This window comes from Polypterus senegalus, chromosome 3, assembly GCF_016835505.1.
Source record: "Polypterus senegalus isolate Bchr_013 chromosome 3, ASM1683550v1, whole genome shotgun sequence".
Lineage (NCBI taxonomy): Eukaryota > Metazoa > Chordata > Cladistia > Polypteriformes > Polypteridae > Polypterus > Polypterus senegalus.
The window spans coordinates 216,166,673-216,187,732 of NC_053156.1; the positions used below are offsets into that span (position 1 = coordinate 216,166,673).

General features: G+C 39.3%; 1 protein-coding gene across 1 annotated transcript; it reads right to left on the reverse strand.

The window, feature by feature from the left end:
- Nucleotides 1–3,211: 3,211 nt before the first annotated feature.
- LOC120525833 (transcription factor 24-like) lies at nt 3,212–19,404 on the reverse strand. The gene is made up of 3 exons (XM_039748442.1): nt 19,166–19,404; nt 17,419–17,700; nt 3,212–6,805 (listed from the first exon to the last, which is right to left on the reverse strand). The coding sequence occupies exons 1-3, from the start codon at nt 19,310–19,312 to the stop codon at nt 6,689–6,691; spliced, it is 546 nt and encodes a 181-aa protein (XP_039604376.1). The 5' UTR covers nt 19,313–19,404; the 3' UTR covers nt 3,212–6,688.
- Nucleotides 19,405–21,060: the final 1,656 nt, after the last annotated feature.

Sequence of the window (21,060 nt, forward strand, 5' to 3'; positions counted from 1 at the left end):
GTTCTAAACTCTGACCTCTGGAACTGGAATGTCTGCAGCCCAACATCATTGAGAATGATGTCAAGAGGTGAAATGCCCTTGGAGGTAAATGAAGGAGATGAAAAGGGATGACCTGCCTGTCCATTCTTCTTAATTCAACTGAGGTCTTTTTTAAAAGTATGTGCTGTCTTCATGGCATAGGTGGTCGTTGGAGCACATTTTAGGTTATGCTGAGCTTTCATTGTCTGATACAGCATGATGGTCCCGTGCATCTTCAGAGGTATTAAGCCTGGAGTTTACTATCTGGTATAACATCCTCAGTGCTGATGTCAGTGTGCCAGTCACTACACTCAGTCCTCGATTATGAGTAAGGTAATGAACTTCAACTTCTCGTTTTGGAGATCACCATGATCCCAGATTTGGCATTGATTCTCCTCTCAGATGGGTGTGCTAGCAATGATAATCTAATTAGACCAAAAGGTAAAATGAGCAGATGTGCGGCGATCAGGTCCCCAGTATGGATAAACCACCTGTTCATCCATTCATCCATTGCCTTAGAAGCCAATCTATTTCAGGGTTTACAAAAGCCATTGTCAACCCTGAATCAGAAAAATTAGAAAAAACAAAACAGTCCATCACAGGGCATACAAATGCTAGAAATAACCGACCACAAAAGAGAGCTTTGAATTGTCAGTGGAGCTTGGAGTTCATGGTGGAAGGGCATTGAAACATGGAGGGAACATTCCAGATCTACATAGGAGATCAGGAGACAGCAACAGACAACTTTACACTTTGGTTTATACATACACATAGAATATTTAGAGTTATGGTTTGACTTTTTAGACAAATGGTAGACGTACAAATTCAGGCACTGACCAGGACTTAAGCCCAGGTGTTGGGAGATGTTAGGCGGCAGCATTAAATGTTTGTGCTGCCATTCTCTTCTTATGTACTGTAAATGTGTATGAGCAGAGAGCTCATCTTTTCTCCAACATTAGATTTTAGATTGCAAGAGTACATGGGGGTAAGAAGTATATCAGGGAAAGGGATTTGTGTTTTCTGTTATGCATTTTACAGTAATATAGTCTTGTTTACCGTGGTGCCAGAGAGTGTTAGCATGTTGTATGTTGGTCATACATGCTAGTAAGTACTTAATTGTACTCTGTACACGTGACTTTACTACTATCACTTATATTACACTTCAAGATTCAGATTCGTTTCCATGTTCTGCCCCTGAAAATCTTGAATTGAAGGTGAAACAACATAAGCCCATTTCATGGATCCAGCACAGGAGTAGTCTTGTCTCTTCTCTATCCCAACATAAAAGATACACATGGCAAGGAGTTGAGGGTTTCACAGACTTAACTGTTTCTTATTTCCACCAGATAAACATCAACCAATCAGTAAATGACTGAAGCCATCAAGCCACCCCTCCAGACCAGCCTCTACCAGTTTTGCTGACAGATAAACTTCACATTCAAGCTTTCAGCCTCACTTGACCAATCCAGGAGTGAGTAACTGTAGTTGTTATATTTCAGTCAGGGTTCCTTCACTGGCTGGGGCTCAAATCCATGTTGTATATCCTTTTGTTCTTTGGTGTGCTATATATTTATGGTAATGTTTCTTTTGTTAATCACCTGCAGTATTTTCTTTGCTTATATTATGTTGCATGTGTTTTGTGGGAGGTCCCCCCAGAGCTGGGGCCACCTGCTTATCACTACCAGGAACTGCTCTCCACCCTATAAAACCAGAGGGTCTCCCACAGTTCCTGATGGTTCATTTCCTTGCACTAGGGAGTCAGTGAGTTACTGTGATTTTTATGTGATTGTGCTATTGTGTTTTCTGGAACTTTTGACCTTCTGTTCTGATTTTGACCTTGGCTTGGATTGATGTATTGGGACTTTGTTCACCTTGGATTGGAAAGTGTGATGAAAGCCAGCGGGTTTATTCATTTTTTCTGAATTTAATATTATTTTTTCAGTTAGACTGTTTAATTTTCTTATTGGGATTTGGAACCATGCAGAACTTAGTTTCACTTTTGTTTTCAGACACAGTGGGTAGCGCTGCTGCCTAGCAGTTAGGAGACCTGGGTTCGCTTCCCGGGTCCTCCCTGTGTGGAATTTGCATGTTTTCCCTATGTCTGCGTGGGTTTCCTCCCACAGTCCAAAGACATGCAGGTTAGGTGCATTGGCGGTCCTAAATTGTCCCTAGTATGTGCTTGGTGTGTGTGTGCCCTGCAGTGGGCTGGTGCCCTGCTTAGGGTTTGTTTCCTGCCTAGCACGCTGTGTTGACTGGGATTAGCTCCAGCAGACCCCCGTGACCCTGTAGTTAGGATATAGTGGGTTGGATTATGGATGGATGGATGGATGGAGTTTACCATGATACCACACTGAGTGTCTGTGGCCGTGACATGACCAATGATTGTTAGTGGCATGGCTTCATCAGCCTAACACTATTTAACTCTTTGAGGGTTGAATATTTTTTCAGAAAAACAATGGTTTCACACAGAAATCAACATAAAATGTCTGTTGCTGCATGCCGAGGGTGCCAGTTTGCCACGAATGTGCGGCAGACTTGCTGCCAGGCTGTCTTTGTGTGGCTGGGGCGGCAGCGGCAGCAGCACAGCAGCGGTCACAACCGCAGTACATTGCAGTCTGGTTTCTACCTCTTACCATTGTTAAGTGGCAGTCCTCCCTGGCAAACTTTGCCATAGGCATGTCAGCTACATGATTAGCTGGGGACCAGTCAGCTCAAGCTGGAACCTCACATTTGTTTTTGATCACTTGTATCAAAATCAGAGTCCGGCAAGTCATAGTTCAGTTCAGAGATAATAGGCAAAACGTTGTCCACAGAGTATTTTACTTTACACATTTGCTTTGATCTCTCGCCATTATGTCAGTGCCATTTTTGCTCTTGTTTGCACCTTACTACTCACGCGAGTGCAGAAAATCTTGGTCAAACTAATGAAGCTACAGTATCTTTCCTTCTAGCAGCAAGAGTCCAACTAAAACATAACGGTTTGTTTTGGCACAGTTTACAGTTGATTACCATCGTCAACTCCTTCTTTTGACAAAAGTTGACATCGGCCCTGAAAGAGTTAAGCTGGTGTTGCGAGGAAATTCTTGTCCAAGTGTGTGTGGTTGTATTGTTGTGGTAGGATCCTAAGATGACCCATTTATACTCTTTATTATTTATTGTTGAACAAAATACCCAAAAATCCCCTTGTATGTTACACTACCTTTAATATCTATGACGTCAGTCAACATAATAGAGTACCAGAACAAGCAGGAGAAAAAGTTACAAATTTATTTATCATGTATTATAGATACTATACCCAAAATATAAGCACGGTACAAATATGAGAGTTGGCAAAACAATATTTATGGAACCTTGATAATCAGTTCATCTTGCTTAGACCACCAGGTGACTCTCTGTCATAACATGTTGCCCCTGGTCCGTCTTGGTCTTTGCTCCTGCATGACCTTTGAATGCAAGCCTCCACTTATAATAGCTCTGTGGCGCCTGACACATCTCCTGTACCAATGCGGAGGTAACATTCACCAATGAAACAGCTCAGGCAGAAAACTCCAATTCCAGCCCATGCTTTATTATTATCAGCATTTTATCTAATTTCAAATGATGCACAAATGTAGTGTCAGACAAACTGGACAGGAAGCACATTAAGGTAATTATATTGTAAACTGCCTTCTCAAACCTGCTTCTCTTCCAGAGTCATACATTTATTTGTCCCTTCCAGTCCACGTTTTTTGAGTTCATATAATGTATAGTATCACCTTCTTGGATATTTGAAGCTCATACAAACTAAATCCATGCTTTTGACATCACAAACAGAATATCAAAGCTTAGCATTCAGCAAGTCACTTGCATATGTCATAACAAGGCATTCTTGAGTGCATTGCACATCCTTAATCAGCATGTGACAGAATTTCCTAAAGACTCAGATGGTTAAGCAAATGGTCATGTTATGTTTCACCCAGCATTTCTCCTCTGACTGAGGTTCAAAGTGCCATTTATTGATATTGATGTTTCTTTTATGTATTTTGTGCATTATTCTTTGTGATTATTTCACTATGTTCTATGTGTTTTGTGGGTGGCTCCCCAAGGGGCAGGGCCACCTGCCATTCACCGCCAGGAACTGCCCTCCACCCTTTATATTGGAGGGCCTTCCACAGTTCTTGGTGCTTCATTTCGAACATACTAGTTAGTAGAGTGTTATTTGTGTTTTGCTGTTCCTTGTTTTTTCTGTATTTCCTGGATTTTTTTGAACGTGTGCTCTTAAGATCCTGTATTGGGACTTTGTTTTCTATGGATTGCCTTGCCCTCTAAGTCAGTTTCTTTTGTGCTCTTAGGAGCTTCTTGGATTGCAGAGCCTTTATTAAAATAAATCTGTTATTTTATGAAGATTCTTCATAAGATCCTTTTTGTATTTCGTCAGGGTTTTCCCCCTACAGGGCAACTATTGGTAGTATTTTTGGGACTTGTTTGCTTTTGGGACTTCCAAGTCATGAAAGTTTGTAGCATCATAAAAAATAGCTGATCTTAGTAAATCATGCATTCCTGAAAACAAAGCCCATTTTAATACCTTTTTACAATATTACTTTTAAGTAATGAGTAACCTATATATATTTTAAACCTATGTCCTATGTTACATTAAAAAAAAAACGAAAAACAAATATACATTACTGCATTACCATGAAAACTTATTCCGGACACACTAAAAAGCACTTGCATAGTGTGCAATCAAAGGAAAAATTATCGGTATACACTTAATGTTGCATGTGCTGAGCGGTAAATGTAAACTGCCCAGTCTAGGGTCACAGGAAGCCAGTGATCATTACAGCAGCTCTGGGTGTCAGGCAAGACATGATGGCCGGTCCAGTACGTGTGTGAATGCTGCTAAGAGAAGAAGAGTCAGTCTGTAGGTAATCCATGGCTCCTTCTATTATTATTGCTATGCAGATTAATTTCACTGTACTATGCATGTTTGATAATAAAGACCAATAAACCTATAAAATGGACGAGCTTTTCCTGTAAATGTTTTCGGCTTAGACATTCTGCCTACTTTACTGTATATAAAAGAAATAAACTTTCTAACTAATTACAGACTCAATAAAACGTAAAACTCTTGAGAAATTTAGAGGACTGTAGACAAAATGAAATACTGATTGCATAAATTTTAAAATTATGAAACCTGGTGGTGTGATTTGAACTTTTCATCTTCATATTTGGTTGCATATTTTTCATTTTTCTAAGAAATGAACAGATAACAGATAAAGTTGTGATTTTTGAATCAATACTGTGTTAGCTCATCAAAGAAATAGGTAGGCATTTGTGAAGTAGAAAGGCACTATATCGAAAAAGCTTGTATATGTCATAGTTTGCAATACAGACTAATATCACAAAACATTTACTCTGCAACACAAGGTTATCCTAATGTAACATAGATCTTTCTGTGCATTATTATATGATAAACATCCAAACTGAAAATGTTATCATCACGCAGCGTGCTGCACTTACTAGGAAATTAAAGAGCAATGACAGGCAGGGGACCCCAGCACTGCTCATCTTCTAACATATCCAAGAGACTGCGTTGAGTGTGCGCTCCATGAAGGGTACTACACGTAAATAGTTTCAGGTGTAGGAGCAAAATGCTAAGCAATCCATGCCATACATTCATATGTGAACAAAGAATTGCTAATTTATGTACAAAAGGTACCATTGCCTGGCATGTGTCTGTGACTCCATGTCTTGTTTTGTTTTTTTACAGATTCATTTTAAAGTAACAGCTGCCATCCACCCTACTGACTCCATTCATATTTTAAAATACTTCCGTCATGTCACTCCTTAATCTCCATTTGATTAAAATGCAGTATAAGTTTGGTTTTTACTGGTTTGCCTGATATGAACTGGCTGACTTTGTTTCTTGTTCAAATAAAATGAATCCATTATTTCTGACTCAAAGCATGAAGGATAAATTGTAATGGGAGCTACTGACGAAAGTATAAGTACTGAAATATATAATTAATACATATCTAATGTATACTTCATTGCAGTTATGAGATCAGGTTTTACTGTAAAGATGACCTATTTCTTTCACTCATGTTGTACAGAATATTAAACAATAGTAAGAAGATGTAAAAATATCCTGCCTAAATTGCAATTATGATTTTGAGCATATCTATTTGTCCAAACTTGCTTATTCTACTATAGTGTGGGAAGAGGCTTCACTGGGAATAAGTCGGAAACTGAGTCTTAGTGAAGCTCCAGGTCATCAAGGGCCTATGCGGAGTCGCCTGTCAAGCTAACCCACATGTCTTTGGAATGTTAAAAGAAACTGACACAAGGAGAACTGTCAAATTTCACACAAAATGTCTGAGCCAGGCTTTGAACCCAGAACTCTTAGGCTGTCCTTGTGTAATCTCTCAGATACATAATAACTAGTCACTTTTTACATGAAAACAAAATCTAAGGGGGTCTGAGGTATCTCAAATCACTTCCTTCAATCTGAATCTAAATATTTACATGAAATCAGTGAAGAAGTATGGTCTGGTATATTTACTGAAGCACTCAACAGAGAAGATGTTAAGCCAAACTTATATGAACTTTAACACCTCAGTTCAATGACTGGTAGCACTGGTATCAAAGTAAAGACACCAGCATACAACAATATGTGTAAACTGTCCCTTCATCAGGGCGCTGCCCTGCCACACTGCTCTCCAGAAGCGATGTCCTTCTGCTTTGGATAAACTCCAGTTAGGATTTCTCCTACGGCGCCAGAATACAGATGGGAGCGCATTGGCCACTTCTGAAAAGGAAAGAGAAATTAGAAGATGAAAAGCTTATAAAAATGTATGCAGTAGGTTTCATGATATATAAACAGTAGTGTAGTCTGAAAAATATCTTTGTGCGCTTCCAGAATAAACAGAAACCCATTTGGTCCAGCAATAAACAATAACTTGTTTGCTTGGTTTTAAGAATTACCCCTTGGCATTAGGATACCCAATCCTCTTGTTTGTGGCCATCATGATTATGCATGTGAAAAATGGAAAAGTGACACAAAATAAAACTACCATATTGGTTCCCATCATACTTGGAAATTGCTTTCATATTCTAAACTCACTGAGTTCCACAACATTGCCACATTTCCCTCTTGGGACAAATGAAGTGCTATGGATGTATCTGTCTATCTATTGTGAAGCCACCAGGGTGTGTACAGCTGCCCTAACCGGGACACAGACAACCAGGACACTAGTTTACACCCAGCATACGTTTATTTACAGCTTTTCAAGTGTAAATAACACTCACCACACAATAACACACAATCACCAGCACAATGACACAACACACCACAACAGTCCCTTCTTGCCACCAGTTCTTCTGCCTCCACATTATCTATCTATCTATCTATCTATCTATCTATCTATCTATCTATCTAGATTGTGTGAAATATGACCCGGATACAGACAGGCGGACACGTTCAACTCACCCACAACACGTTTATTATACATTATTTACAATTTTAACTGCACCACAACCCCCAAAGTCCCCAAAAGTCCAGGCTGATAACCAAATGCCTCACTCTCTTCAGGCCGCCTCCTTGCCTCCTCCAAGACCTCGCCTCCTTCTCTCCCGACTCCAGCCAACGAATGGAGGAAGGCGGCCCGTTTATAGTCACCCAGATGTGCTCCAGGTGCCTCCCGACAATCTTCCGCCGGCACTCCCCAGTGTGGCGGAAGTGCCGACTGTGCAACCGGAAGCCCTCCAGGTGTCCCCGGTCCTCTTCCCCCCAGCACTTCTGCAGTACTGAGGTGCAGGGCTTCAAAGGCATTGGGGTGCCCCCTGGCGGTGACCATGGGCCCCTACAGGGTTGAGCGTCAAAGCTCTGTACCCGTGGTCCCCAAAGGCACCAGGTTGGTCGCCCCCACATGGTCTGAGGGAGGCGTAAGCCCTCCTCCGGTCCTCCTGGGTGTCCCGGCCAGGTCAACCCCAGGCATCTGTGACAATCTGTGACTACCTTTGGCAGCCTTGAGCACAGAAACATTTTGACCTACGCACCGTCCGTCCACCCACCCACCCATTTTCTGACACTGCATCTTCCACTGGATGCAAGGCAGGAAGCAGACCTAGGAATGCCAATTTTCCTGTCATATGTAAAAATGATATCACAGATGTTACTGCTTATCACTAATAATGATGTCACACTGAAAATGATATCACTGCTTGTCACACTGTATTAAAGTTGACATATGAAAAACCAAATGAAGGGGTAGAGTTAAAGGCTCCCTGTACCACTGAGAATTGAGTACAAGGTTTCCCTCCTTACCCATCAGTGCATTTATGGATCTGCTCCCCTGTATTTACAGGAACTCCTTATCCCTCATACTTCCTCACGCACCCTCCGCTCTGTGCATACCAACACTCTTCAAGTTCCCAGAACTAAACTTAGCAGTATGGGTGATAGAGCCTTTTCTTCGGTGGCGCCGAGGCTGTGGAATTCCCTTCCAGACAACTTGAGAGCCCCACAGTCGATCGATGCCTTCAAACGAAACCTAAAAACGTATCTTTTTAGAAAGGCTTTTTGTTAAATTATTTCTATAGATTTTTTTGTTTGTTAATTTTATTCTTATTTTGTAGCACTTTGAGATTGTTAAATATAAAGCGCAATATAAATAAAATTTATTATTATTTATTATTTCCCTTGGTTGCCCATTCTGTCTTTGAACACTGTTCTAATAATCTAATTACTAGAATTTCACAGTTCCAGTTTCATAATCAATTAAAATAGATGTGAATTTTAAATTAATCACATGAAAATAAACACAGTATAAAAAGGAAACAAAATGAAGATATTAAATATATGCAAGAAAAGCCTTTATATTTAGCATACATAAAAATTACCATAGCCACGGATAAATTACAGAAATTTCAGGAAAAGCTTTTAAGCAAACATGGATCTATAAATCTTAAACATAAAAGATATGAAAAGCAGTAATTCATTATCTTACCTTAATTTCTAAATTATGTTAATGTTTAAAAAATGGCCACTGCAGGATTCAAAATACAGATGAATTAAATGTCATCTTGCTACCTGTATTTCACTACAAGAGCTCTAGATTCTGTCCATAGGTAAAGCAAAACAAAATAAATTCTAAGAAAATAGCATTTTTTTTTAAATGCAGGACAAAAAAAACCCCTTTTGTGCATAAAGTGATTATTCTTCTATCTGTGAACAGACCAGTGTCTTTGTCTTGCATTGGGTTTGCGAAAATCAGGTGAAAAGGTGGAACCAACTCTGGATGGGTTGTTCTGTTTGAAGGCAATCATCTTCATACTTTGCCACAAATTGGACCCGATATGCTAAAACAGGCTCACCTTGCAAAACTGTAAGGCAGCTAATATTAGGATGGGGCAATATCACCCCCTGAAGCTCCCCACTGTATGTCCCCCTTCTTGATATAATCAGCTCTAAGCAGTCAAATGAATATATACAGTATATAAAAAATACAGTTATAAGGCGAGAGCCAGAAAAAAATATTAAACATTAAAAAAGAAAGACGGGAAGATGAAAACAGCAATGACCTTTATCTACCCCAACACACAATAATCCCCTACAATACATGTAAATAAAAATATATACAGTGGAATACACACCCCAGCCCCTTCTGAAGTTCATACAATAGTCTTAAGAGTTTTAAGTTGTCTGATTATAATTGGAGGATGAATTAAAGGAAGCTGGCCAATGAAAGAATCTGAAAATTGAATTCAAGAAAACTTCATAGTCTGTGCTATGCCATTATAAAAAAACAAGGACTTCAAATAAGCTCACCCAAGTTGGCTAGCTGCAATGAAATGCAGGATTCACACCCCTGGAGATGATCTCTGATCTTTGCCTAACTAGACAGGTCTTTGTATCCATAGAACCTTCTCACATGGCCATGCAGATGCTGATTCATTTAGTTAGTTTTCCTGCCTTTTTCCTCCAGGTGCTCTCTCCTTTCGAAAAACTGAACGCTTTATGCAAACTCCTTTTACAACTGGATGTCCAGCCTTCAGGGATGCCACTGCCAATTACCTATCTATTCCTAAAACAGCATGTATGGCTATCAAGCAGACCACACAGACATGTGGCAAATATGTGGTGGCACTACACTTTGATCTTAAAGTGATCCTTATACAAGGTGAATACTGAACTGCACATTCATGGTGGTGTGGCACAGTAGTGCAGTGGTTAGCATTGCTGTTTCATGGGTCTAGTCTCTCCAGGTGTCTAATCCCACACCCTGTCTTTGTCCATGTGAAGTCTACAAATTTTCCTCTTGTCTGCATGGCAGGTTAAATTGTGATTTCAAAGATGAATGTTGTGTTATATGATGATTCCAAATGATCACATGGACAGGTAGCAATTTCCTGCCTTGCATATGGTGCTGCTGGGATAGATTCTGCCCCCCATAGCCCTGAATTTAGGGTGTTATAAAGTTTATAGAAGTTTCATTGTCTTGTGTACAGAACCCAGTGAATGTCTTACGTGCATGTGCAAATCAACTTGTCACCACTCCCCTGCAGCATGATTAACGTGCATACATCGCAACTGCCGTCTTCCTTACCCACAAAAACTTCATAACTCAGTTTACATTATCTACTCTTGAGAGACCAACTGTAAATGTGGTAATAGACCACTCAAGCCTAACAAATTGTTAAACAGTATGATGGACTGAAACATGTTTGCTTTTATGCTGCATCCATGGAGTTCTACTCTTTTTTCAGTTCCAGGACTAACTGAGATATCTAGGTGTGCATGTTTTTTAATGTTCCAGGATTTCACAGTATATATTTTAAAACAATATCAACAAGACATATATTTTTACTGAAACTTGAAAAAAAGCAAATTTGCAGCATAAATTTAAAAATGTGTGTGTTTCTGAAGGAAAAGGCTATTCATTGGTCTGAAATGTATTGCTAAACACTGTTATTTTTAATCTGGTATATATATTAAAAAAATAGAAATATTTACATAAATGGTATAATGATAGGGCAGCACGGTGGCGCAGAGGTAGCACTGTTGCCTCACAGTTAGGAGACCCAGGTTTGCTTCCCGGGTCCTCCCTGCGTGGAGTTTGCATGTTCTCACTGTGTCTGCGTGGGTTTCCTTCCACAGTCCAAAGACATGCAGGTTAGGTGGATTGGCGATCCGAAATTTTCCCTTGTGTGGGTGTGTGTGCCCTGCAGTGGGCTGGTGCCCTGCCTGGGGTTTGTTCCTGCCTTGCACCCTGTTTTGGCTGGGTTTGACTCCAGCAGACCCCTGTGTTAGGATATAGCAGGTTGGATAATGGATGGTATAATGACAAATTATGTGCTTTTTATTCTTTAAACTAAACTGCTAGATTATGGCAAACACAATATATATTGACTTTCTATAGAGAACCAGATGACTAACATCACTCCCATGTATTGTTTAATAATAACATACATTTGTATTGGAGTGAAAAATAATGCTTTTTTACAGTTTGTTAAATAAGACTCATAATATATTTATTTTGTGTGATGTATTAATAAGAGAATATAGGATTGTTTATATAAGTTGTAGTTTGTAAGCAAAAAGAATTGAATACAAATGTAGGCAGTATAGGAAAAAGCAAAAGAACACAAAAGAATACGCTTCCCAAAAATGTTATTGAAGACGGAACTCTTAAGTAACGAATAAGAGTTGGCTCTGCAAGTCATTAATTCCTTCCCGTGAATCTTTAAGTGCAATTTGATAATCCTGGAAGTAACTATTTGACAATATTTTAGCAAAAAAGCATTTGTTTTGCATGCTTTGAACAAGCAACCAGAAAACTAATACTGTATGTGGATTATACAACACGAGTAAACTGAGATTTGTTCTTTTTTTTTTCTTCCTGTGTATGCTGTTCACGTTGCCATTGTACAGCACTGGTCGCTATTCACTTCTGTTATGTTATAAATTTCCTTTTCTCCATTCCACATGAAAACACGATATAAAATTCTTTTTCAGCCTCTACTACAACAGGTGACCTTTTCTGTCCAAAGGCAAACAACAACAACAATAATAATGATAAATAATAATATTTTAATTATATGGTGTCTTTCCTATTCTCAATGATGTGAAACAATATTTATGGAAAAAAGAAAAAAAGGTAATGTTACTCATGTCACATAAACGACCTGTCATTTATTAAGTCAAATGCTTCAAAATGTGCAAAATGCAAACATTTTTTGCTAAAACATTTAGATAGATAGATAGATAGATAGATAGATAGATAGATAGATAGATAGATAGATAGATAGATAGATAGATAGATAGATAGATACTTTATTAATCCCAAGGTGAAAGTCACATAATTTATTAGTAAACACTTCTAGAAAAATCAGAGTAGAATGTAAACAGGAAATGTACATTCCTATAATTCTGTACTTTTGAATTCTGAATCCTGAGTCTTAAAGTTAAGTGTGTTAGGCAGTTGACTGCACTGCTTACAGTATGTTTAATACCTACTGCAATCCAAAGCAAATAATTTAGGTTTTAAACAGGAGGATCAGATAGATCAACATTAAACAACAAAACCATAAATATCATTAGGGGAAAAATCAGGGTATTGAACTACACTGCAAAAAATGAAATCTAAGCAATTGAAACATATTTGTGTCATGACTTGAAATCTTGTTTTCCTCATTGTAAGAATGATTGACTTATCAAAAAACTTGTATTCAAAATTATTTAGCATACTTTAAGAAATCTTGTCATGTAAATTTTGCTTATCCCATTGGCAGATGTTTTTGCTAAATAAAAGCAAAACTATGGAAGCTCTGAACCGCACAGATACAAGATACTTTCACGTACGTACGAGATGTTTTCACGTACGTACAAGATACGTGAAAACATCTCGTACGTACGTGAAAGTATCTTGTACGTACGTGAAAACATCTCGTACATACGTGAAAGTATCTTGTACGTACGTGAAAACATCTTGTACGTACGAGATATTTTCACGTTCGTACAAGATAAGGGTTATCCCATAATTTTTTTCACTGTGTGGTTCAGAGCTTCCGTACAAAACAACTCCCATTTACAGTTTTTTTGTCTAGTTTTTGTATATGCATTTTTTGCAGTGTGAAGTCCAGTATATGTGTGAATACTACTAACAGAGGGATAGTGAGTAGACAATCCTTGGCTCCTTCCATTATTACAATTTGGTTTATGAGTATTCCAAGTAAGAATATCATTGAACTCTGTACACATGACAATACTGTCCCAATGAACCTATTATTATTGGTTTTTGTTTTATGCCTTCAGGTGCCACACTCTTACAGAGACATATCTGACCTAAGCTGCTGGATGGTTGAGATGCAATAGATATTCAGAATACAGTCCAGAGAAGAAGGAAGCACAACCAGCCCCATAGCGATATCTCCTGACAATGGTAGTCAGCTATGAGAAAGTGACTATGAAGTATGTGGAACAATTACAACAAAAATGGAACAAATAACCTTATATAGTTGTCATCCACAAAGTTCTTCTACAGTACATTTGGATCTTCATGCAATGCTGCTCATCATGGTACAAGAAAATTAACTGATGGCCCAGTTGAGATAGTGTTGTAGTAAATCTCCTTAAATATACTGTATGCATGTTTGTTAAATCAAGGTTACAAGTGCTGTTTCCAAGATGACATATTTATTTTCAATTATGTCAAATAATCCATCTTATTCTCTCCATGCATTCCTGCAATGTCCAATTTTGAAATCCCTCGCCGTGGTTGAAGAAGGTGTAAAAGCACACACAGCAGGGTACGGATTGTTCCTGGGTGTGCTCTAGGAATTCAGAAGGTTTGTTTTTAATGCCTACATAACTGGTCGGGGGGTTAGACTTTAAAATCAATGGTGCTGTGCTATTATTTTTGTGTATGCTATGCTGCACAACACTGCAGTGCTAGCTCGTATACACCTTCCCCATGATGCAATAGAAGATGATAACAAGGAGGCAGAGAAGATATACGGAGATTTGGAGAGTCAGAAGGGCTATTTAGGATGAGGAGACAAAGACTTCATTGGAGGGTCTGAATATGCAGGTCCACACTATCATATATGCTTTCACTTGATCTTTGCATGAATTATGTTTGCAAATATGTGTGTTGTTTTTACTTATGTGTTACTTCTGTTTTAATTTTCACATTAATAAATATGATGCATATTCTTTTTTGAATTGCCATTATTCCACTTAAGTTAAACTTTATTTTCTTAGCAATAATTGTGTTATTCATGGTGTTCTAATAGTAAAAAATATGTTTCACATTGACATTCAGGACTGGCAATGCATTTTTGTGTGCAGATGAAGGGAAGGACTCAACAAAAAAAGCACTTTGAAATGCGTTGGTATATGTTGGGTAACAAAGTCATTTTGGAAGCAGTTGCAAAAATGGCAAGAGGTTTATTAATTTGTTCCTTATTCTTTGACATGTTAATTCCAATTGCATCGTTTAAAAGTATGTCAAAGTAACAGGAACTTTTTTTTTTAATTCTGGAAAGAAAAATTTACGTGCTGATAATATGAGAAAAAGTATCTTTTTAGAGCTTGAATTTGTTGAACCAGTGTACTCCCTATTACAAAGCACATGAAAGTGTATTTTTTCTATAGGGTGTCTCACAAAAAAAAATCTCTGGATGGATATCTGAACTTCTTGTCTTCTATATTGAAAAGGCAGATGATGTTTGTTTTAAGAAAACTAGCAGACACTGTGGATGATGCACTCTTTTTTTAACATAATCTTATATTCTTGGTCTACTAATACTAATATTCACAAAAATTACATCATAATTCACAGCAAATAAAGCAAAATGTGTAAAAGTAATACAGAACAAGAACAAATGACAGTAAGGGCAATAAAGATTTCTTGACATTCTCACATAGTAGGTGACTCCTGGCTAAAATGATTTTTCGAAACCCTGTGAGGTTTCTTAGTTTGCTGCTTCTTCTATGCAAAGAATAAACTAAATATATTTGAAATATCATTTCCAAAATTGGAAATACATGACCAAAGAACAATGGCTGACTCCAAGCCATTAGCACCTCTCTTACTTGCACCAGAGAGTGATGATGTGTTGCAAGCTGGTCGGACAAGCAAGTTAGAATTTCACTGTACTTTATATATGTGACAATACTACTACTAGTACTACTACGACTACTACTTACAGTAAGAAATCCTCCCTTTTTGATTATTTACTCTAATTGTCAGCAGTATTGCAAGATCTGGTAGACAAATTGAAGTAAATCCCATTAATTCCACGCAGATGTTTCACATGCTTTGGCTACATCTTTTCTCACTTTGCGTATGCAATCTAGAAACCATCTGAAATTCTATTCAGTAAGCCAAGGTTTGTATTAACCCTTAAAAATTGTAGCTTGGAAATGAAAAGTCCAACATCTTAACTATGTGGTTGGCAAAAGACATTTAAAACAGCAAATGACCAAGACAAAGGCCACTTCACTTGAAAGAAAACAAACAAATGCAAGATTTTTTAGGGTTCATAGGATATTACACACACCAGCTTCTGTGACGTAGTGGTAAGATCCTCTGACTTATAACTTGTGAGTTCGAAACCAGCTCCACAGCAAATTTACCATTTCTGTGATGTGTGCCCTGCCTGGGGTTTGTTTCCTGCCTTGTGCCCTGTGTTGGCTGAGATTGGCTCCAGCAGACCCCTGTGACCCTGTAGTTAGAATATAGCGGGTTGGATAATAGATAGATAGATGGATAGATAGATAGATAGATAGATAGATAGATAGATAGATAGATAGATAGATAGATAGATAGATAGATAGATAGATACTTTATTAATCCCAGATAATGGATGGATGGAGCATATTACACAATGTGAATAAACACAAAATGAGAACCAAATGTCAAAAGAAAAAAAATGGCCATATGGTTTGCAACCCTACTAGTTTCACCTTATTCTCCAGTCAGATGTCTGTGAGGGCATGGGGAGCTAAACTGAGATAATGCTTCTAAGGAGGAATATTGCACAGTTTTCTTACTGTTATGAAGAATCATGTGCCACATTAGAATGGGGGGTTTTTATTGTCCGTCTAATTTATTATCATTTCTGTACAGAATCCACCTAGTTCATGGTGTGGCAGGTGGCTGTGCCCAGCCAGGGACGCCTAGAAGGACCAGAAGAGGGACTATGCCTCCCCTGGACCACGAGAGGGCAGTCGTCCTGGTTTGCATGGGGGCCACGGGAATTGAGCATCGAAGCTCAACACTACAGGGGCCTGTGGCCACCGCCAGGGGCCGCCCGGATGATTGTTGAGCCCTGGACGTCAGCACTTCCGCCACACCCAGAGTAGCTGGCGGAAGGAATACCAGGGACACCCAGAGTACTTCCACCACACCAGGAAGTGCCGCAGGAAGTTCATCAGAGGGCACCTGGAGCACGTCCAGGTGGGGATAAAAGAGGCCGCCTCCCTCCAGTCATTAGCCGGAGTCGGGAGGAGGAAGACGAAGCTTGTGGGGAGAGGAGTAGAGGCGGCTGAAGGATTCTAGGACAGAGAGACAAAGAAGGGACTGAGTTTGGCCGGTTAAGGCATTGTGGTGCTGTTTGTCATATTCAGCAATAAACGTGTGTGTTTCAGGACATTTGGTGTCTGTCTGTCTGTGCCTGGGGGCTGTCTTTCAACAATGGATACGCCACAAGCACTGGGCCAATGACACATTGGTATGTCTTAGATTTCACTTCCACCAATCAGTAAAATGGTTAAATAAAGGGTTTGACATCCTCAAGCCTACTTAATCTAATTCATGATGATGGAGGTCCAGAGCCTGTTCCAACACCATCAACCTTGGACAGGACAACAGTCCATTGCAGGGCTCACTCATGTGGACTCATAAGATGCCAATTTGGAATCACCTTTTCATAAGCCAATCCTAAAATCAGGCAAGTATCTAATTTTCTTTCTAGAAACAAGGCAATAATATTTTTACTTTGACATTAATGACCTTGAATGCAGATGGACAGAGAAATCAAAGAAAGAACGGCCTTACGTCAACAACACTGAACTAGAACATATTACTGAGATCATCTTTATGCTATCAGATTTTACAGAACCAATAGTCCCCAAGTATAAACATGCATTAGAATCCTCTAAAACATTTATCCTTATTTTCTTGGCTACTGTCTAGTAGAAACTGCAAAATACATCCCTATATTCAGTAAAGTTCTACTTTACTTTTAAATATTTGCATATTGGTTTGAGTATTGTTTTAATACATAAAAGTAAAAAAGTGAGAACTTGAAAATGGTCATCAGTTAGGGTAAGACTTCAAGCTACATTGTTTCATGTGCTTAAAATATATTAATGTCACTATATCAGACCAAAAAACCACCATCACATAGGATTACCTTGACAGGGTGAAGATAGCCCTGCATTCTCAATGGCTGAACATGATCTACCACGTTGTTTCCTTGGTCCAGGGTCTGGGTAAGATGAGCAATGTAATTTGCAGCCAGTATTAGGATGTCCAGTTTTGACAGTTTTGTGTCAGGTGGGACCGAAGGCAAAGCTGCTTGCAAATTGTGAAACGCCTGCCTTAAATTTTGAACCCTGCTCCGTTCCCGTGCTGCATTCGCAGGGTACGGTTGGGATTTGCCCACATTCTGATGGTTCCTGGTGCTTGCTCCCATCTGTCAAAGGCAGAAAAGAAAAATGAAATTCCAAGACTTATAACTTTAGAGATATCAACAGGTTGTCACCTTAATTTTTTAAATCTTCATACTGGTATTTGAGAAAGACTGTTACTGTATGCTGCGGTGGGCTGGCGCCCTGCCCGGGCATTGTTTCCTGCCTTGTGCTGGCTGGGATTGGCTCCAGCAGACCCCCGTGACCCTGTAGTTAAGATATCCATCCATCCATTGTCTAACCCACTGAATCTGAATACAGGGTCACTTTGGATTGGGTCTTTGGATTGTGGGAGGAAACCGGAGCGCCCGGAGGAAACCCACGCAGACACGGGGAGAACATGCAAACTCCACGCAGGGAGGACCCAGGAAGCGAACCTGGGTCTCCTAACTGCGAGGCAGCAGCGCTACCACTGCGCCACCGTGCCGCCCAGTTAAGATATAGCATGTTGAATAATGGATGGATGGATGGATGGATGTTACTATATGCCTTAAAAGTGGTCTCCATACTAAATTCAGTGAAATTGTGAGACTTAGTATGTCACACATAAAATTGATGGATTCACATAAATATAACTTATTAATTAATTAGCAGTCGCAAGGATATAAAGCGTATCCAGGCAGCACTGAGTGCAAGGGAGGAAACTATCCTGGATGGGGAATCAGTCTATTGCAGGGTCTACTCAAAGACAAACACACACACTCACAACCCACAAAGGGCCAGTTTGGTGTCACCAGTTACCTAATCTGCATTGACTGGGGATGAGGGAGGAAAACTGGAGTGACTAGAAAAATTCTGCCACAAACGTAGAGAGAACATGGATAACATCTGCACAGGATGGTGGATTTTTGTTTTTAGATCTCTGCTCGTTGTTATGTGATGAGTTTGGTGCCTTTTGTTTATATCAAAAGCAAACTGCGATTTAGTGATTTTTACAGATGAGATATTATGGTGACTGATATTATGACATTTTGAAATTATACAACAAAGATTGCTTATAATGGCTTGCGTATATTTTATTTATTTTAAACTACAGTGTGAATACATTATTATCCTCTAAAGAAACATATGGTCTCTCTTACTAATAAATACAAATAAAATTACTTTAGGAAACAGACATTCATGTATTTAATAAACTGTGAGTCAAGTATGAGACAGAAATCTGTGGTCTTGCTTCATGTAATGACAAATTCAGCCTGTGTGATTACAAATATAATACATACAGTACATATAATACGTATCATATGAATCATGTCTCAAAAGCATATTGGAAAATGTTACATTTATTATGCTAGATAAAACATCAAGACACAACAAATTGACCAATTTCTGATCATCTAGCAAAGCTGTAAAAAGGTCCATCTTCCAGCCTTTTAACACCATCCTTCTTACTTTAAATGTACGGAGAGAACACATTTCAGCTCGTTGGCTTTCTGCTTCCCAACTACCTTAATGTACAACAAAACTCACCCTTTTCCTCTCATCTTTAAGTGCCTGTCGACTGTAGAATCCTGCTTTTCTGTGTTCAAGTCTTGTGTAAGACGAAAGCAGTGCAGAACCTGTCCTCATCTCAAAAGAAGTGGATGTTATTCTATTTGTTGTAAATTCAGCCATCATTAAAAAGTTACTAGTTCTGTTTGAACATTTAAGTCTTTTTCTGTTCACCCTGAAAGTATCCGGGCTAAGGAAAAACAACAAAGATTCACAGCTCAAATATCCATTTGCCTGATGTAAGGATTTTAATAAAGCAATTTCTCATCCTCCTTTCTTATCTACTTTGAGCTAATGAGGGAATAGTCTACTAGCCCTTATCTCTAGACCATGCGTTTCTCTCACTCCCACTGTTTCTTTGGCAAAGTCAGCCTCTGGGGGCAAGAAAAAAAATGCATTTGCAAAGCACGTCGTACAAATTGCCCTTGTACAGCTTGAAGATCAAAAAAGCATTTGACCCTGATTGCCTTAGACACCCAAGTTACGCAGGTAACTATGCTGGATTTTGCATCATATTAATGCACTAAAACAGTTTCATTTTTTTTTCTTATAAATATGTGCACTATGTGGAGCACCTGGGACAACCTGGACTACTGGTAAGGATGAGCCTTCTCCCCTTATCTGGCAGAGGGGACAAAATAGTAGACAGAAGGGGGAGATAGATAGACACTCAAGAGTGCATGATGCCTCGACTTGCTGTGTGCCAGTATTCCTAGGCTAGTGTGCCCATGAACATGGCTGCAGGGTATGCTGGAATGTGCACTTCTGTAGGACTGCTCTGCTGGATCCAATGGGTACCACCAGAGGGAGCTGCAGGAAGGACCTGTTCTTACTTTTCAGAGCTCCTGTCAGACCCAGGAGTGCTTACTACTTGTGGTGTCCTGACACTGGAAGAACTCCTCATCCAGCATTACAGGGACTGCTTCTTCTCACATGGAGAGTCAACACTGGGAGAGGAGTTGAGTGAGTCTTCTCTTAGTTATGGACTGTTAAATAGAAGAAACCTGTGAAACATATTTGTAAATAATGCGATTGTGTTTGCTCTGAAACTGTGTTAGTAGGGTTGTGCCAAGGATTTGGGGGTTGTGAGATGCCCCTTCAGGCCACAGCACATATTCTGTACATGTGAAAATATTGTTGCTATTACTATTACATTTACATATATACAGTGCATCCAGAAAGTATTCACTGCACATCACTTTTTCCACATTTTGTTATGTTACAGCCTTATTCCAAAATCAATTAAATTTTTTTTTCTCAGAATTCTACACACAACACCCCATAATTACAACATGAAAAAAGTTTACTTGAGGTTTTTGCAAATTTATTAAAAATAAAAAAACTGAGAAATCACATGTACATAAGTATTCACAGCCTTTACTCAATACTTCGTCGATGCACCTTTGGCAGCAATTACAGCCTCAAGTCTTTTTGAATATGATGCCACAAACTTCACACACCTATCCTTGGCCAGTTTCACTCATTCCTCTTTGCAGCACCTCTCAAGCTCCATCAGGTTGGATGGGAAGCGTCGGTGCACAGCCATTTTAAGATCTCTCCAGAGATGTTCAATCGTATTCAAGTCTAGGCTCTGGCAGGGCCACTCAAAGACATTCTCAGAGTTGTCCTGAAGCCACTCCTTTGATATCTTGGCTGTGTGCTTAGGGTCGTTGTCCTGCTGAAAGATGAACCGTCGCCCCAGTCTGAGGTCAAGAGCGCTCTCTGGAGCAGGTTTTCATCCAGGATGTGTCTGTACATTGCTGCAGTCATCTTTCCCTTTATCCCGACTAGTCTCCCAGTTCCTGCCTCTGAAAAACATCCCCACAGCATGATGCTGCCACCACCATGCTTCACTGTAGGGATGGTATTGGCCT